This window comes from Pongo abelii, chromosome 1 (assembly GCF_028885655.2).
Source record: "Pongo abelii isolate AG06213 chromosome 1, NHGRI_mPonAbe1-v2.0_pri, whole genome shotgun sequence".
NCBI lineage: Eukaryota > Metazoa > Chordata > Mammalia > Primates > Hominidae > Pongo > Pongo abelii.
Genome location: NC_071985.2, coordinates 200,774,041 through 200,791,242, shown reverse-complemented (window position 1 = coordinate 200,791,242; position 17,202 = coordinate 200,774,041). Strand labels below are relative to the sequence as shown.

The 17,202-nt window shown below is 45.1% G+C and overlaps 1 protein-coding gene across 2 annotated transcripts in view; it reads right to left on the bottom strand.

The window, feature by feature from the left end:
* Nucleotides 1-17,202, bottom strand: part of YARS1 (tyrosyl-tRNA synthetase 1) — a 40,605-nt gene that overhangs the window by 2,091 nt on the left and 21,312 nt on the right. For both annotated transcript variants that reach the window (NM_001132584.2, XM_063713500.1), the window contains 7 exon segments: nt 2,091-2,232; nt 2,800-2,993; nt 3,875-3,972; nt 5,221-5,356; nt 9,265-9,350; nt 9,832-9,967; nt 14,047-14,139. In NM_001132584.2, the coding sequence (NP_001126056.1) occupies nt 2,091-2,232; nt 2,800-2,993; nt 3,875-3,972; nt 5,221-5,356; nt 9,265-9,350; nt 9,832-9,967; nt 14,047-14,139 (885 nt within the window).

Sequence of the window (17,202 nt, the reverse complement as noted above, 5' to 3'; positions counted from 1 at the left end):
TCACGGCCAGGAGGCTCGGCGCAGTGGCTCACACCTGTAATCCCAGCACTTTGGGAGGCCCAGGTAGGTGGATCATGAGGTCAGGAGCTTAAGACCAGCCTGGCCAACATGGTGAAACCCCATCTCTAATAAAAATACAAAAATCAGCTGGACGTGGTCGCAGGCACCTGTAATCCCAGCTACTCAGGAGGCTGAGGCAGGAGAATTGCTTGAACCTGGGAGGCAGAGGTTGCAGTGAGCTGAGATTGTGCCACTGCACTCACTCTAGCTTGGGTGACAGAGCAAGACTCCATCTTGGAAAAATAAATAAATAAATAAATAAATAAAATAAAAATCATGGCCAGGTATAGTAGCTCATGCCTATAATTCCAGTGCTTTGCAAGGCCTAGGCGGGAGAATCACTTGAGTCCAGGAGGTTTACAGGCTTGAGGTTACAGGGAGCTATGATGGCACCACTGTAATCCAGCTTGGGTGACAGAGCGAGACCCTGTTTCTAATTAATAAACATCATTTAGTATGACTTAAACTGTAAACGTATTATCACTCCAAGCATAGCAAAAGACCAGAAGGAAATAATCACTAATAACATTCTTTAATATCTCTAGGTGGCAGGACTAGGATATTGTGTTTTTTTTTGTTTTTCTCCTATATTTTAGATGTTTTCTACCATGAAAATTTATTTTATAGCCAGAAAAAAGAGATCCACAAAGTCAGCCTAGAAAACCAGGAAAGGAGGGAGTGGGCAAAGCAAATGGCCTCATGCAAGAGGATGGAGAGTAGAAATGACTCTCAGGATCCTCCGGAAGCACTCATCTATCTCACTGAAGAAACACGGTGTTAATTAGAAAGAGTCAACTCCTGCTGCTTTATTCGTTGAGGTAGCCCAAGCACCCGGAATACTGCCTGACACCTGTATTATGGACTCGGTATTTGTTAAATGAATGAGTGAATGAATTCAGGGATCACTGCCAGATTTTCATTGTCCAGAAGGCAAGGAGACAATGAGTGCTCTAAACTCAAGGTGGGCAGGAGGGACCCTGGGAAGGTTTTGATCCTGGCCTCATCATTCTTTCTTTCTTTTTTTTTTTTTGAGACAGAATCTTACTCTTTTTTTCTTTTCTTTTCTTTTTTTTTTTTTTTGAGACAGAGTCTTACTCTGTTGCCCAGCCTGTTGCCCAGGCTGGCACGATCTTGGCTCACTGCAAGCTCCGCCTCCCAGGTTCATGCCATTCTTGTCTCAACCTCCCGAGTAGCTGGGACTACAGGCGTCCGCCACCACGCCCAACTAATTTTTTTCTATTTTTAGTAGAGATGGGGTTTCACTGTGTTAGCCAGGATGCTCTCAATCTCCTGACCTCATGATCTGCCTGTCTCAGCCTCCCAAAGTGCTGGGATTACAGGTGTGAGCCACCATGCCCGGCCGATCCTGGCCTCATCATTTCTTTTCTTTTCTTTTTTTTTTTTGAGACGGAGTTTCACTCTTGTTGCCCAGGCTGGAATGCAATGGCGTGATGTTGGCTCATTGCAACCTCCGCCTCCTGGGTTCAAGCGATTCTCCTGCCTCAGCCTCTGGAGTAGCTGGGATTACAGGCGCCCACCACCACACCTGGCTAATTTTTTGTATTTTTAGTAGAGACAGGGTTTCACCATGTTGGCCAGGCTGGTCTTGAACTCCTGACCTCAGGTGATCTGCCTGCCTTGGTCTCCCAAAGTGCTGTGATTACAGGCATGAGCCACCGCGCCTGGCCCTGCCCTCATCATTTCTGGTGACCCTATGTGGTCTTGTCAGGTATCCTGCCAGGTAAAATGGGGATAATCTCCTATCACAGACTGAAGATCAAATGAAGAAATGTCTGAAGTCCCTGACACAGGGCCTCAAATGATCTGTTGGAGATGTAATGCAAGGTCCTAAGACCCCCATGCTCCTCAGGCACCTTGAATTCAGAAAGGTCTGGAAAGAAGGAGGAAGAGACGGGCTCAAATGCAGGAAGTCCCAACAGAGAGGGGCAGCTATGGCTTCAGTAACAGGACAGTCTGGGGACACAGTCCAGGCAGCCCAGCCAAGAAAGGGAACAATTATAGCTTTTTACCTGCAACTTCTCGAAGACTTTCTTCTTGGGCTTGAGCTCCTCATCTGGTTGGCCCTTTTCATAGCCCTTCACAAACACGCGCTCACCAGGAGCAGAGCCTGCCGGAGGGTCCAGAGGTTCAACCTGGCGGTTTATCCCTTCTCTGGGAAGACACACAGGACAAAGGAAGAGTGAGGCTATGGATGGGTTCCAGTGACTGTGGAGGCCAAAGCAATCCGGGCATTTACACAGGGGCCCTGATGGAATTTAGGGCATCCTCAGTACCAGAGCCCCAGGAAGTCCTCTTATCTTGCTACATCCCTGCATGTCACCAGGGTTAGATTAACCCAGGCTATACCAAAATTGTGTGTCAAGAGAGATACCAAAATCTGTGTTTCTAGGGGAGGAAGTATAAAATAACATAGCGAGGACTTTATAGACATCAAAACTGGGATTTGAATCCCTGCCCCACTCCTTACTAGTAGTAAGACTTGGGCATGTACTGGTTTGAGCCCTCCATTTCTATTTTAACAAAATTAACTGTAGGTAAAATGCTTCATTCACAGTACTTGTACAATAAGTCCTTCATGCATCAACTTTCGGCATCAGCGAGGAAGAGGCACGTGTTCTCAGAGCTTCCACCTGGTGTGTGGAAGGTCATCATATGGGTTGATTCCCCACTCTTCCTGGCCTCCCCAGGTCTTGTGCCCCACCCCAAGTCCTCACTCACATAGAAGCACACAGAAGCATGCCTTGGGACTCGACTCCTCTCATCTTCTGGGGTTTCAGGTTGCACAGCACCACTACCAGCCTGTCCTGCAGTTCCTCCTTGGGCACGAACTGTACCAGGCCGCTCACCACAGTCCGTGGTTCAGCTTCCCCCACGTCAATCTTCTCCACATACAGGCTGTCTGCGTCTGGGTGCTGCCAGGGAGAGACGTCAGGAGGAAGAGGATCATCGTCCATTAGAGAAGCAGCCTGGTGAACTCTTGGATTCCAGAAAGGAGCATCCACTCCTTACAGAGGCCCCCGGAAAGACCCCTTAGAGCTAATTTTCTTTCCAGGTCCCAGACAGCAGACAGGAGAATGGGCTCTGATGGTATATTCTGCTCTCAAGTGAGGCCAGATTTGAGTAAAATGGACCTAGATGCTTGTGCTAAGAGGTGGAAGGATCTCTAATAGAGATTAAACAACCCAGACTGTCTAGATGGCTACCATTATGGTGCATGTGCTGCACCAGACAGGTCCTAGGTGGGCTGGGAGATGGGAGGGGGACAATTGCTGGCCTTGCCATCTGATGCAGGAGCACCAGCATTGATCTCAGGGTGGTTTTGGTGGTTGGGGTACACAGTGAGAAGCAAATCAATGTCGAAGGGAAAAAAAGCCCAGAACAATGGTCCCAGGCCACTGGGTGCATAACCTTCTGTCTCTGGGAAAAAGGAAGTCTTCTTCCCTCCACCACTTTCTGAAGGGGGCAAAATGGTCTTCCAAGATAAGGCCTGTAGCTAGTCCAGACAAGCTGACAGGGATCAGGTGAGTCTATCAGACCAGATTTAACAGATAAACAAGTTCCCTCTGACTAACATCCGTCCCCCATGCTGAGTTCCTGGCTGTGTTTGGTTGTGTAATGTCCACAGGCAACAATCGCAACAGAAAGCCTGATGCCTGGAATTAGACACCTGCACTCTGACTTGCAATATGACCTCAGGATGTTACTTCCCATCTCCAGGCCACGTTTCCTCCGCATGGAAACAGACAAACCTGACCCCAATCTGCCTCTCTGAGATGTGGTGGAAAATGAGTACCTTCTCCACAGTGATGATTTTCCCCACACGGATATCCAGCCGGGATGGGATGACCTCCTCTGGTTCTGAATTCTTGGCAGGGCCTTTGGCCATTGGCTCTGGGAATGAGAAGAACCCCATGAGGTAGAATTCTTCCCTCTGGCAGGTCAGCTGCTGATCCCACCACGTGAAGACACTGAGATTAGGTAAGATTTAGTGTAGAATCCCGAGTCTAAACACTGAGTTACTGGGTTGGCAACCTTTCAGACATGACATACCTGATTTTCATCTGTTCTCTCCCTCAATTATTAGACTAGCGGGGAGGGAGCAGTAGTAGCTTTGCCTCCTTTAGGTATTTCCATTCATGCATTCCACATAGAATTTACTGAGTCTTGGCCAGCTGTGGTGGCTCACACCTGTAATTCTAGCACTTTGGGAGGCTGAGGCGGGAGGACTGCTTAAGCCCAGGACTTCAAGACCAGCCTGGGCAACAGAGCCAGACTCTGTCTCTTTTAGAAAAAAAAAAAAAAAAATTTTACTGAGTTACTGAGTTTTTTTCTGGCAGGGTCGCACAAAGCTATCAATGCCAATATCTCAGCATTATGCATAAGTGGATGGCCATCTAAGAGCCAGGCCCATGCACATAGAAGGAAACTGGGAGAATCTAAAGATAAGCTTCTCTAAGCTCTGCAGGCTCTGCCCAACAGCTGTATAAGAGACTATCGATACCCTATATATCGGTTGGGTATAATAGGTCTAATCTAATTTCTATCATTTTTCTTTTTTTGAGACATAGAGTCTCACTCTGTTGCCCAGGCTGGAGTGCAGTGGTGCGATCATGGCTCACTGCAGTCTCAACTTCCCCATGCTCAGGTGATCCTCTCACCTCAGCCTCCCAAGTAGCTGCGACTATAGGCATGTGCTACTATGCCTGGCTAAATTTTTTTTTTTTTTTTTTTTTTGGGGGTAGAGACTGGGTTTTGGTTTCTAACTTTCGGGCTCAAGTGATCCATCTGCCTCAGCCTTCCAAAGTGTTAAGATTACAGGTGTGAGCCACTGTGTCTGGCCCCGGTCACTATCTTTAATGAAGAGGCAGATTTAACAAACAGACTAGAAGGACCAAAGTATACATCTTACACCAGCAGCTCTCAGCAATGCTGGTACAAAAGGATGTGATCACTTCCTGGTGTTAACCAAACCCAAATCAAAATGACTCAAGTTCCATTCTAGGAGCCAGTAGGATGTGACATTCCTGCACTTCAGACCCCATGGGTTGTTGTGCCCTCAATTTAAGACAGGCATTTTTCCAAGGCTCATTGACAAGCTCTCTCTCCTGATGATGTCGGCCCCTCTCCGGCTGGCCTTACTCTGCTTCGAGGGATCTGGGTAGGCAGCGCTGGCCAGTTTTTTCAGGGCAGGGGTATTAAACTTTTCCCGGATTGGATCCAGCAACTTGTTCAGTGCGACTTCAACAGAATTCTTCAGGTCTCCAGGATGTACAACCTGCAAAATCGAACAAGACCTAGTGAGATAAGGTCTAGAACAGGGCACAGGACACCTGAATCCAAAAAAGTAGGATCAAGGGAGTTTTTCCCAACAGTCTTATTTGATCCTTGTGATAATCTTGTGAGGCAGGTAGAAGAGAGAAGGGAAAATACATTCAGAAAGACTAATGTGTCCGAAATCCAAGTCTTCTGATTCTGAAATCTATACTAACTTGAGGGTGTTTAGGAGCTGAACGTATTTGTTAGTCTAATTCTTCTAGTCCCTCCATTTATGCTTAGAGTAAGGTCACAGACCAAGTGGTATTTACAAGCAGAGAAACATTCACATAGGTAATCCAAGGCCTAAAGATAACCAGAGGGAGAGAGCTGAGTAAGAAGAAAGAGGAAGGGCTTTGGAGTTCGACAGACCCAGATTAGATTCCCAGCTAGCTGTGTGTGACTCCAAACTAGGCACATAACCCCTCTAAGCTTTGGCTGCTGCTTTTTCTCTTTTCTTTTTGTAGAGACAGGGTCTTGCTATGTTACCCAGGCTGGTCTTGAACTCCTGGGTTCAGGCAATCTGCCTGCCTCTGCCTCCCAAAGTGCTGGGATTACAGGTGTGAGCCACCGCACCTGGCGTACATTAACATTTCTAACAGTCCCATTAAATTGGTTGGACCTGAATTCAGAGTCCAACGCGCCCAGCCAGTGTTGGCTTTGTTACTTATAAAGTGAAGCTAACAATAGCTATATCTCACAGGATGGAGATGAGGGTTAAATCACTGAATGTGGGTGAAAATAATGAGAACACTGCTGGTACATGGTAATAGTTCAGTAATTCCGTTTTATTCCTTGTGTCCTGTGACTGCCTTTTCTTTGAGACGGAGTCTTGCTTCGTCGCCCAGGCTGGGGTGCAGTGGCGCAATCTCAGCTCACTGCAACTTCCTCCTCCTGGGTTCAAGCAATTCTCCTGCCTCAGCTTCCTGAGTAGCTGGGACTACAGGTGCATGCAGCCACGCCCAGCTAATTTTTTGTATTTTAGTAGAGACGGGGTTTCACCATGTTGCCCAGACTGGTCTTGAACTCCTGACCTCGTGATCTGCCTGCCTCAGCCTCCTAAAGTGCTGGGATTACAGGTGTGAGCCACCACGCCCAGCTGACTGCCTTTTTTATATCTCAAATCTGGTCTGAAAGAATCTTCTAGATATTCTGAGGGGACATCCCTTAGGAATGAACACTTTTAATACAACAAAGCGAACATTTTTGTTTCTGATGCTACTTCTTCATTTCCTTGGGAATATTTAATTTTAATAAAGCTCTAGGGCTGCTGCTGTCCAATATGGCGGCTACTAGCCTTGTGTGGGTATTTAAATGCAAACTGAAATTCAGTTCTTCAGCTGCACCTGCCACATTGCAAGTGCTCAACAGCCACATGTGGCTTCTGTATCAGGCAGTACAGATAGGACATATCCACCAACACAGAAAGTACTGTTGGATAACATGGCTGCAGACCTTTTTTCTGAGGAATTTCATCTATTCCTAATTCCCACAAAAGACTTTTTTTTTGAGACATGGTCTCACTCTGTTACCCAGCTGGAGTACAGTGGCGCAATCATGGCTCACTGCAGCTTTGATCTCCTGGGCTCAAGCGATCCTCCCACCTCAGCCTTCCCAGTAGCTGCGACTACAGGCATGCCATCATGGCTGGCCAGTATTTTGATTTTTTTTTTTTTTTTTTTTAGAGACAGAGTCTCACTATGTTGCCTAGGCTAGCCTTCAACTCCTGAGCTCAAGCAATTCTCCTGCCCTGGCCTCCCAAAGTGCTGGGATTACAGGTGTGAGCCACCGCACCTGGCGTACATTAACATTTCTAACAGCCCCATTAAATTGGTTGGACCTGAATTCAGAGTCAATCACAACACCCCCCATTTCATTCCCTATATACGGTATTATCATGTCTTCCCTTTGTGACCTGGCCCTGCCTATCTCTCCCACAATCCCCCTCCTCACCTTTTAGACTCTAGTCAGACCAAACCACCTGCAATTCCTCATACATCATGCTGTTTCATCCTACCATGTCTTTGTACAATTTATTCCCTCACAGATTTCCTTGTGAACTCCTATTCCTCAAGCAAAATAGTGCTTGGATAGTGTCTCCTCCACAAGCTTTTCTAGAGAGTCAGTTAATCACTTCCTCCTATATTATTTCTGGTATATATATATTCTTTTCATTATATATATTCACATATATATTTCCACACATATATATTATATTCACATATATACACACATACACACAAAAACACATATGTTAAAAATACACATAGATATATATGTAAAATGCAGCCAATGAAATGTTTACAAATCTGCCTTTCCTACTGGACTGAGCATTAGGAGGACTGAACCCTCTGTGTAATACCAGTCCCTAGCATAGTGCCTAACACATGGGCACCTCGTAAGTCTTTTGTTAAGGTGTTTGTTGAAATGAATAGGAGCCTCTATTCTGTCCTTTTATAATTATCTCTTATTTTTGAACCCTGATTTTGCCTCTGTTCCTGAAATACTTCATCTTTGCTGAATTAGGTCCTTTATTCCAGTCTGCTAAGTCATTTGGAGAGTGATTAAAGCACCAGTATATTAGCTTTGTACCATTTGCCCATCGAATCTGGGAACCACCTGAATCCTCATCAAAGCCATTAACAAAATATGGAGCCCTGGAGAGCATAAACAGAGCCCTGGCCGGGCCCAGGGGCTCATGCCTGTAATCCCAGCACTTTGGGAGGCCGAGGTAGCTGGATCACCTGAGGTCAGGAGTTCAAGACCAGCCTGGCCAACATGGTGAAACCCCGTCTCTACTAAAAAATACGAAAATTAGCCGGGTGTGGTGGTGGGCACCTGTAATCCTGGCTACTCGGGAGTCTGAGGCAGGAGAATCGCTTGAACCTGGGAGGCGGAGGTTGCAGTGAGCCGAGATCGTGCCACTGCACTCCAGGCTAGGCGACAGAGTGAGACTCTGTCTCAAAAAAAAAAAAAAAAAAAATCCCACAAAAACACAGAGTCCTGTAGCATATAACTACAAACCTAGTGGGCCAAGATGGAGAGGCCTGGCAGAGTTGAGTGGGGATTATCTTTCTTTTTCTTTTCTTTTCCTTTCTTTTTTTCTTTTTGAGACACAGTTTCACTCTTGTTGCCCAGGCTGGAGTGCAATGGCGCGATCTTGGTTCACTGCAACCTCCGACTCCCAGGTTCAAGCGAATCCCCTGTCTCAGCCTCCTGAGTAGCTGGGATTACAGGTGCGTGACACCATGCCTGGCTACTTTTTTGTATTTTTAGTAGAGATGGGGTTTCTCCGTGTTGGTCAGGCTGGTCTCGAACTCCCGACCTCAGGTGATCTGCCCACCTCGGCCTCCCAAAGTGCTGGGATTACAGGTGTGAGCTGCTGCACCCAGACCATTCTTTTCTTTTTTTTTTTAGTATCTCATGTAATTTATTGAATACGGTACAGAAAGTGAAAAACAGAATGGTTGTATGGGTACTTGAAGTATGGTTTCTACTGAATGAGTACTGCTTTTGTACATCCTAAAGGGACCACTCATGTGTATAAGATTACAGACATTTACTGATAAGAAATGTTTCCTGAGAAGAGGTGAGAGAGAGTCCCTGCCAGGTAAGGAAAGGGCCCCGAGGGATAGAAATCCATCTGCATTAACGAAATTCCTAAATCAGAAAAGCTAACTGACAAGAAACTTTAACCAAAACTGCAATTTTGAAGGAAAATGGACACTAGTGAGATTACCAAAAGTAGAGCAAAAATAGCAGGCAGCTCACTTTTACACAGAACAAGTTGTTCTAAACAAGTTCTAACAGTCAGCAAAAAATAACAAAATACAGATCTTCATGAAAGGATTCCTTTTCCTTTCATGTTACCTCAGCAGCAAAGTCCTTTTCCAGGTCCATGTAAGCTGTGTAGGTTTTGTTTCCACCCCATTTCTCATCTCGTAGGATCACAAACTCTATAAGGAAAAGGATCCATGTCAACAAACTCATTGACAGCAGCAGAATCGGTGTTCCTAGCCCACATGCATGACTATTTGTAGTTTTTGCCATATATTCTGAACTTTATTGTATGGTATTATTCTTAAATTGGATGAGTGGCACTATTGTATACCCAGCTAGCGTCTCAGCTGCTTCAGGGGAAGGCTTGTGGTTTATATCTATTTTGTTGTATTCCTCTAGTTCAACAAGTCTGCCCCCACCCTTACTTCTAACACCTCGGCCCACCCCAATATTCCCTCAGAAGCTAGCCTGGTAACGAATATATGGACAATTAAATTACATCCCAACATCATTCATACTTTAATATATAAGAAATCAGAGCAGAGAATCAGGGCAGCCAGTCCCTGGAGGGAGAGTCTTTGACAAATCACAAGTATGATCACAGCACGAATTTTTCTATCCTAGCCTGGCCTCTAGGAAGAAAACAGAGAGTGTTACCGGACTTAAGAGGAAAAAGGACATGCTTGATGAAGGACAGAACCCCATTGTTCTCCACATTTCCTGGCTCACAGAAGGCCTTCTTCAGTTTTTTCTTCACATCCTCCTTCCGATCAAGGAGATCAATCTTGGACTCCTAGAAGTCATGTAACGGAAGAGGACCTCTTGTGGTTGAAAATGAGAATATGCTCAACTAATAGGAGTTAAATTTTGTTTTTTCTTCTCTGTCGCCCAGGCTGGAGTGCAGTGGCACAATCATGGCTCACTGCAGCCTCAACCTCCTGGGCTCAAGAGATTCTCCCATCTCAGCCTCCTGGAAAGCTGGGACTACAGGATTGTGTCACCACACCCAGCTAATTCTATTTTTTGTAGAGACAGGGTTTCATCATGTGGCCCAGGCTGGTCTCAAACTTCTGGGCTCAAACAATTTTCCTGCCTTGGCCTCCCAAAGTGCTGGGATTAAAGGTGCGAGCCATTGTGCCTCGCTAAAAAAATTCTTTTTACAAAGATTTTACCATTAGGTACTTGCAGATATTTTCCTGTGGACGTGGTAAAAGAAAAAAAAATATATATATATATATATACATTTTTGAGACGGAGTCTCACTCTGTCACCCAGGCTGGAGCGCAGTGGCGCCATCTGAGCTCACTGGAAGCTCCGCCTCCCAGGTTCACGCCATTCTCCCACCTCAGCCTCCCGAATAGCTGGGATTACAGGTGCCCGTCACCACGTCCGGCTAATTTTTTTTTTGTATTTTTAGTAGAGACGGGGTTTCACTGTAGTAGCCAGGATGGTCTCGATCTCCTGACCTCGTGATCTGCCCGCCTTGGCCTCTCAAAGTACTGGGATTACAGGTGTGAGCCATCGCGCCCGGGCAATAAAAATATTTTAACATTAGGCTGGGCACAGTGGCTCACACGTGTAGTCTTATCACTTTTGGAGGCCGGAGAGTCGTTTGAGCCCAGGAGTTCAAGACCAGTGTGGGCAACATAGTAAGACCTCATCTCTACTGAAAATAAAATATTAGCTGGGTGTGGTAGTATGCGCCTGTGGTCCCAGCTACTCAGGAGGCTGAGGCGGGAGGATCACTTGAGCCCGAGGCTGAAAGTGCAGTGAGGCATGATCATGCCATTACACTCCAGCCTGGGCGACAGTGAAAACCCACTCACAATCCTGCCATCTAACAAATTAAACTATTTTATTTTTTGTGTTCTTCTCAGGCTTTGTTTATAGCATACAAAATTGTTATGAATTTGTAGTTGGAGAATAAATGTCTATCTTGTAAGTATTTCTGAGTGGCTACCTGGTCCTTACTTATAATTTTTTTTCTTTTCAGACGGTCTCGCTCTGTTGCTCAGGATGGAGTATAGTGGTGCAATTATAGTTCACTGTAACCTCGAACTCCTGCCATTAAGTGATCCTCTGACCTCAGCCTCATGAGGAGCTAAGACTACAGGTGTACACAACCATGCCTGGCTAATTTTTTTTTATTATTTATTTATTTATTTATTTTTTGAGACGGAGTCTTGCTTTTGTTGCCCAGGCTGGAGTACAATGGCATGATCTTGGCTCACCTCAACCTCTGCCTCCTGGGTTCAAGCGGTTCCTCCTGCCTCAGCCTCCCAAGTAGCTGGGATTACAGGCATGCACCACCACGCCCAGCTAATTTTGTATTTTTAGTAGAGACGGGGTTTCTCCATGTTGGTCAGGCTGGTGTCGAACTCCCGACCTTAGGTGATTCACCCGCCTTGGCCTCCCAAAGTGCTGGGATTACAGGCGTGAGCCACCGCACCTGGCATGCCTGGCTAATTTTTATTTTTGTTAAAATGGGGTCTCACTGTGTTGCCCAGGACAATCTCAAACTCCTGGCCTCTAGCAATCCTCCTGCCTCAGCTTCCCAAAGTGTTGGGATTGATAGGATCTTGCTTGCTCTGTCGCCCCAGCTGGAGTGTGGTGGCACAATCATGGCCCACTGTGACCTTTGCCTCCCAGGCTCAAGTAGTCCTCCTACCTCAGCCTCCCATGTAGCTGGAACTATTGGTGCATGCCACCATGCCTAGCTAATTTTTAAAATTTTTTGTAGAGACGGGATTTTATCATGTTGCCAAGGCTGGTCTTGAACTCCTGGACTCAACCTATCTGCCCGCCTTGGCTTCCCAAAGTGCTAGGATTACAGGTATGAACCACAATGTGTGGCCTACTTATAGTTTTTATGCTGTATTATATTCCCAATTATTAGTGGAAACATAATTTAACAAACTCCAAACTGTTAGATTCTATCCTAATTTTTACAAATTACATATAATGCTACATTGGACATCTTTGCAGAGTTTTTTCCCTTCTCTAGAATCATTTCCTCAAGCTGCCCAAAACTGCTAGGTTCAAAATTGTTTTTTGAAAGGTATCCTAATCAACATTGCTGTTGAAAATGTGTGAGGATACTTGTTCACAGCAATCAGCCACACTAAGTATTATATATTATCTACAGCCATTTTTCCTTTTTAGGTAATAGGCTTTGTTTCTTATTTGGAAAGAGTGAGTTCATGGTCATTTGAGTTCAGTGGTTACCAAATTCTAGCTCACGTGTAACAGTATATGAATCACCTTTTACTGGGTTCCACCCAAACCGAATGAATCAAAATCTCTTGGGATTGGGCCAGGCATTTTTTTTTTTTTTTTTTTTTTTTTTGAGATGGAGTCTCACTCTGTGGCCCAGGCTGGAGTGCAGTGATGCAGTCTTGACTCAGTGCAACTTCTGTCTCCCGGGTTCAAGCGATTCTCCTGCCTCAGCCTCCTGAGTAGCTGGGATTACAGGTGCATGCCACCACACCCAGCTGAATTTTATATATTTAGTAGAGAAGGGATTTCACCATGTTGGCCAGGCTGGTCTAGAACTCCTGACCTCAGGTGATCCACCTGCCTTGGCCTCCCAAAGTGCTGGGATTACAGGTGTGAGCCACTGTGCCCAGACTTTTTTTTTTTTGAGAGGGAGTCTCACTCTTGTTGCCCAGGCTGGAGTGCAATGGCATGATCTCGGCTCACCGTAAGCTCTGCCTCCTGGGTTCAAGCAATTCTCCTGCCTCAGCCTACCTAGTAGCTGGGATTACAGGCGCCTGCCACCACGCCTGGCTAATTTTTGTACTTTTAGTAGAGATGGGGTTTCACCGTGTTGGACAGGCTGGTCTCGAACTCCTGACCTCAGGTATCCATCTGCCATGGCCTCCCAAGGTGCTGGGATTACAGGTGTGAGCCACCATGCCGGCCTTTTTTTTTTTTTTTTTTAATTTATATTTTTAAAAACATTTTGGCTGGGCGCAGTGGCTCACGCCTATAATCCCAGCACCTTGGGAGGCTGAGGTGGGCGGATCATGAGGTCAAGAGATCAAGACCATCCTGGCTAACACAGTGAAACCCCGTCTCTACTAAAAAAATACAAAAAAAAATTAGCCAGGCATGGTGGCGGGCGCCTGTAGTCCCAGCTACTCCGGGAGGCTGAGGCAGGAGAATGGTGTGAACCCGAGAGGCGGAGCTTGCAGTGAGCCGAGATCGCACCACTGTACTCCAGCCTGGGTGACAGAGACTCCATTTCCAAAAAAAAAAAAAAGGAAGGAAGGAAGGAAGGAAATACAGATTCCTAACTTCCTCCCAGAACTACTTTATCAGAATCTCTGTGGACAAGGTCTAATCAACACTTTTTTTTTTTTTTTTTAATTCCCTAGATGATTTTGAAGGTAAGCCATGTTTGGGAACCCAGAACTCAACTTTTCACATCTTTGGATTTCCACGCTCTAATGATCAGAACCAAAGTGAACTTGCCCTCAAGTACATGAGCTCAAGAGGGACTCTTAAATATTAAAAGATATCATAATATTAATATCAAGTATTACCCTAGGAATCAAAATGCTAATTAGTGAAATGCAACCGAAGTGCTCTCATTAATAAGGCTGAATTCTATCACAGTTCTATGAACAAAGACATTAGTTTTGCTTGTATTTTTTTATCAGCAGTAAAAACCATTAAGTTATGATTAGATCTCATCAGGACTGCTCTGGATCCTTTGATACTCAAGAACTACTGAACTAATTGAATGGTGTAAGGCCCCTTCTAACTCAAATATTGGAGAATTCTAGTTAGCTAGGTCACTGTTCTTTTCAGTCCTCAATCTCTCCATTGAGGCTGAAGACTGCTAAATTCAAGTCTCAGCTGGCAACTTACCTCTTCTGAAGAGCTCATTTTGCTGCCTGTTAATCCTGGAACCATAGGATTCATCAGATGGACCCGTTTTGAATAGCCAAGTGCAGGGAGGTACTGAGTGATTAGAGAAACACACAAAAGCAGATATTAGTCTAAGTTCCTCCTCAGTGCCCTGATCTCATCTAACTTGGCCAGCAACTGAGTAGTTGTTATATTGCTTCCAATCTTTTTATACTGAATATGTAGATTTGACAGTGACTGTAATTCAAGCGAAGTTTTTTTCCCTACTGCTTTTCTATCAGTACTACATTGTGAGGCTATTGGACTTATGTCACCATAAACAACAATAAAAGCTGGAAATACATAAAACAACAGGGCAAGCCGGGCGCGGTGGCTCACGCCTGTAATCCCAGCACTTTGGGAGGCTGAGGTGGGTGGATCACCTAAGGTTAGGAGTTCGAGATGAGCCTGGCCAACATAGTGAAACCCCATCTCTACTAAGAATACAAAAATTAGCTGAGCGTGGTGGCAGGCACCTGTAATCCCAGCTACTCGGGAGGCTGAGGCAGTAGGATTGCTTGAACGTGGGAGGCGGAGGTTGCAGTGAGCCAAGATCGTGCCATTGCACTCCAGCCTGGGCGACAAGAGCGAGACTCCATCTCAAAAAACAAAAACAAAAACAAAACAAACGAAAAACAAAAAAACCCAACAGGGCAGCAAATCTTGAGCGAAGGGAAGTAAGGTAACTACACACTTGCCTTGGGCTTTCTCACTGAGGGTATTTTTTTGCAAACCAGGTGCTGAGAAAAAGAGACCAAGCAGACAGCAAGAGACTAAGCAGAGGAAATAGCTATTGGAGTTCAGGGCTGGAGGAGGCTAGGGATTGGGATGGGTTCTTCAGCTTATGTCAAAACTCCCCACTGATTTCTTGACTGACTCATAGCTGTGTATGCACATAGTGAGATACCAGGAAGTCTGGCAGAGAACAGACTCTGGGAGGCTGGAGACCTGGGCAGAGATTTTGGAGGCTGCACAGTACTGGGGAGACAGAGATGGAAGTTTAGGTCCAATCAAAGTAGAGAGGGCTTTGTGAACACCGTGATATTTCGGTTTGAGTCTCTAGAAAGGCCATGCTCTAGGAACAAGGACCACACCACAGGAGTAAAGGCCAAGCTGAAGTAGATGTGTTCTAACAAAGCCTAAAACCAACCCCTGACAGAACCCAGGTGATAAGTCAGTAATTTAGCAATCTACAGAAAACATATCATCCTATAAACACAATCCAGAGGGTCTACAATGCATCTATAATCCCTTTGATACACACATACAAAAAAATACTAGAAATGGGAAGCAGAGAAAAGTGGCTGACAGTCAGAGAAAATAGTCAATAGAAGCAGATTCAGAAACAATCCAGATATTGCAATAAACAGATCATGATGCCAAAATAACTGTGATTGGCAGGTTAAAGAAAATAAGCCGGGCATGTTGGCTCATGCCTGTAATCCCAGCACTTTGGGAGGCCGAGACGAGCGGATCACGAGGTCAGGAGATCGAGACCATCCTGGCTAACACGGTGAAACCCCGTCTCTACTAAAAATACAAAAAGTTAGCTGGGCGTGGTGGCGGGCGCCTGTAGTCTCAGCTACTTGGGAGGCTGAGGCAGGAGAATGGCATGAACCCAGGAGGCGGAGCTTGCAGTGAGCCAAGATCACGCCACTGCACTCTAGCCTGGGTGACAAAAGCAAGACTCCATCTCAAAAATAAAAATAAATAAATAAATAAATAAATAAAATAAAATAAGGGTACATAGGCAGAATAGGCAGGAAAAACAAACCAAAAAGGAAATAAGAAAAGACAGACAAAATGGATGAAAGAGAATTGTAAAAGACAATTGGAATCTATAAAATAAAGAATCAAATGGAAGTTCTAAAATGTCACAATACGATACTGGATTTAACAGAAGACAGGATTGATAAACTTGAAGAAAGTTCAATAGAACATATCCAAACTAAAGCACAGAGGGAACAAAGAAAGGAAAACAGAACAGAATATGAGACATGAGTTTTATAAAGTCCCTAGAGGAGAAAAAGAATAAGAAAGAAGCAGTATTTGAGGAAATCATGGTAGACAATTTCCCAAATTTGATGAAAACAAATCCACTGATTCAAGAAGCTCAGCAAAATCTAAGCAGGATAAATACAAAGAAAACTATAGCTGAAAACATCATAGCTGGTCAGGCACAGCAGTTCACACCTGTAATCCTAGCAATTTGGGAGGCCAAGGCAGGCAAATCATTTGAGCTCAGGAGTTTGAGACTAGCCTGGCCAACATGGTGAAATTCCATCTCCAAAAAAAAATTCAAAAATTAGCCAGGCCTGGTGGCACACGCCCATAGTCCCAGCTACTCGGGAGGCTGAGGTGGGAGGATCACCTGAGCCCAGGAAGTCGAGGCTACAGTGAGCCAAGATCAATCACTCCAGCCTAGGCAATGCCAGCAAGACCCTGTCTCAAAGAAAACAACAACAAAAACATCATAGTCAAATTGCTGAAAATCAGAAACAAGAAAAAATCTTAAAAGCAGTCAAAGACATATTATCTGTAAAGGAGAAACAATAAACTTAGAGGTGACTTTTCCGTCGAAACTATGGAAGCCAGAAGGCAATGCAATGATCCTTTAAAAGTGCCAAAGGAAAAATAATTGCAAACTTCAAATTTCATACCCAGTGAAAGAAATTGAAAGATGTTTTCAGATAAAAGAAAGCTGAAAGAACTCATTACTGAAAGAAATGCACTACAAACACAAAATGCTAAGTTGGGGCTCTAGGTTGAAGGAAAATGAACTCACACAGAAGCAAAGAACTGCAGGCAAGAATCAAGAGTATCAGAAAGAGGAAGTAGGGGTAGATATAGATGAAAAGTGACTTAAAAAACAATTATAGGCTGGGCGCAGTGGCTCACGCCTGTAATCCCAGCACTTTAGGAGGCCAAGGTGGGCGGACAGCTTGAGGTCAGGAGTTCAAGACCAGCCTGGCCAACATGGTGAAACCCCGTTTCTACTAAAAATACAAAAATTAGCCGGGCATGGTGGCGGGCACCTGTGATCCCAGCCACTCAGTAGGCTGAGGCACGAGAATCCCTTGAACCAGGGAGACGGATGTTGCAGTGAGCCGAGATCAT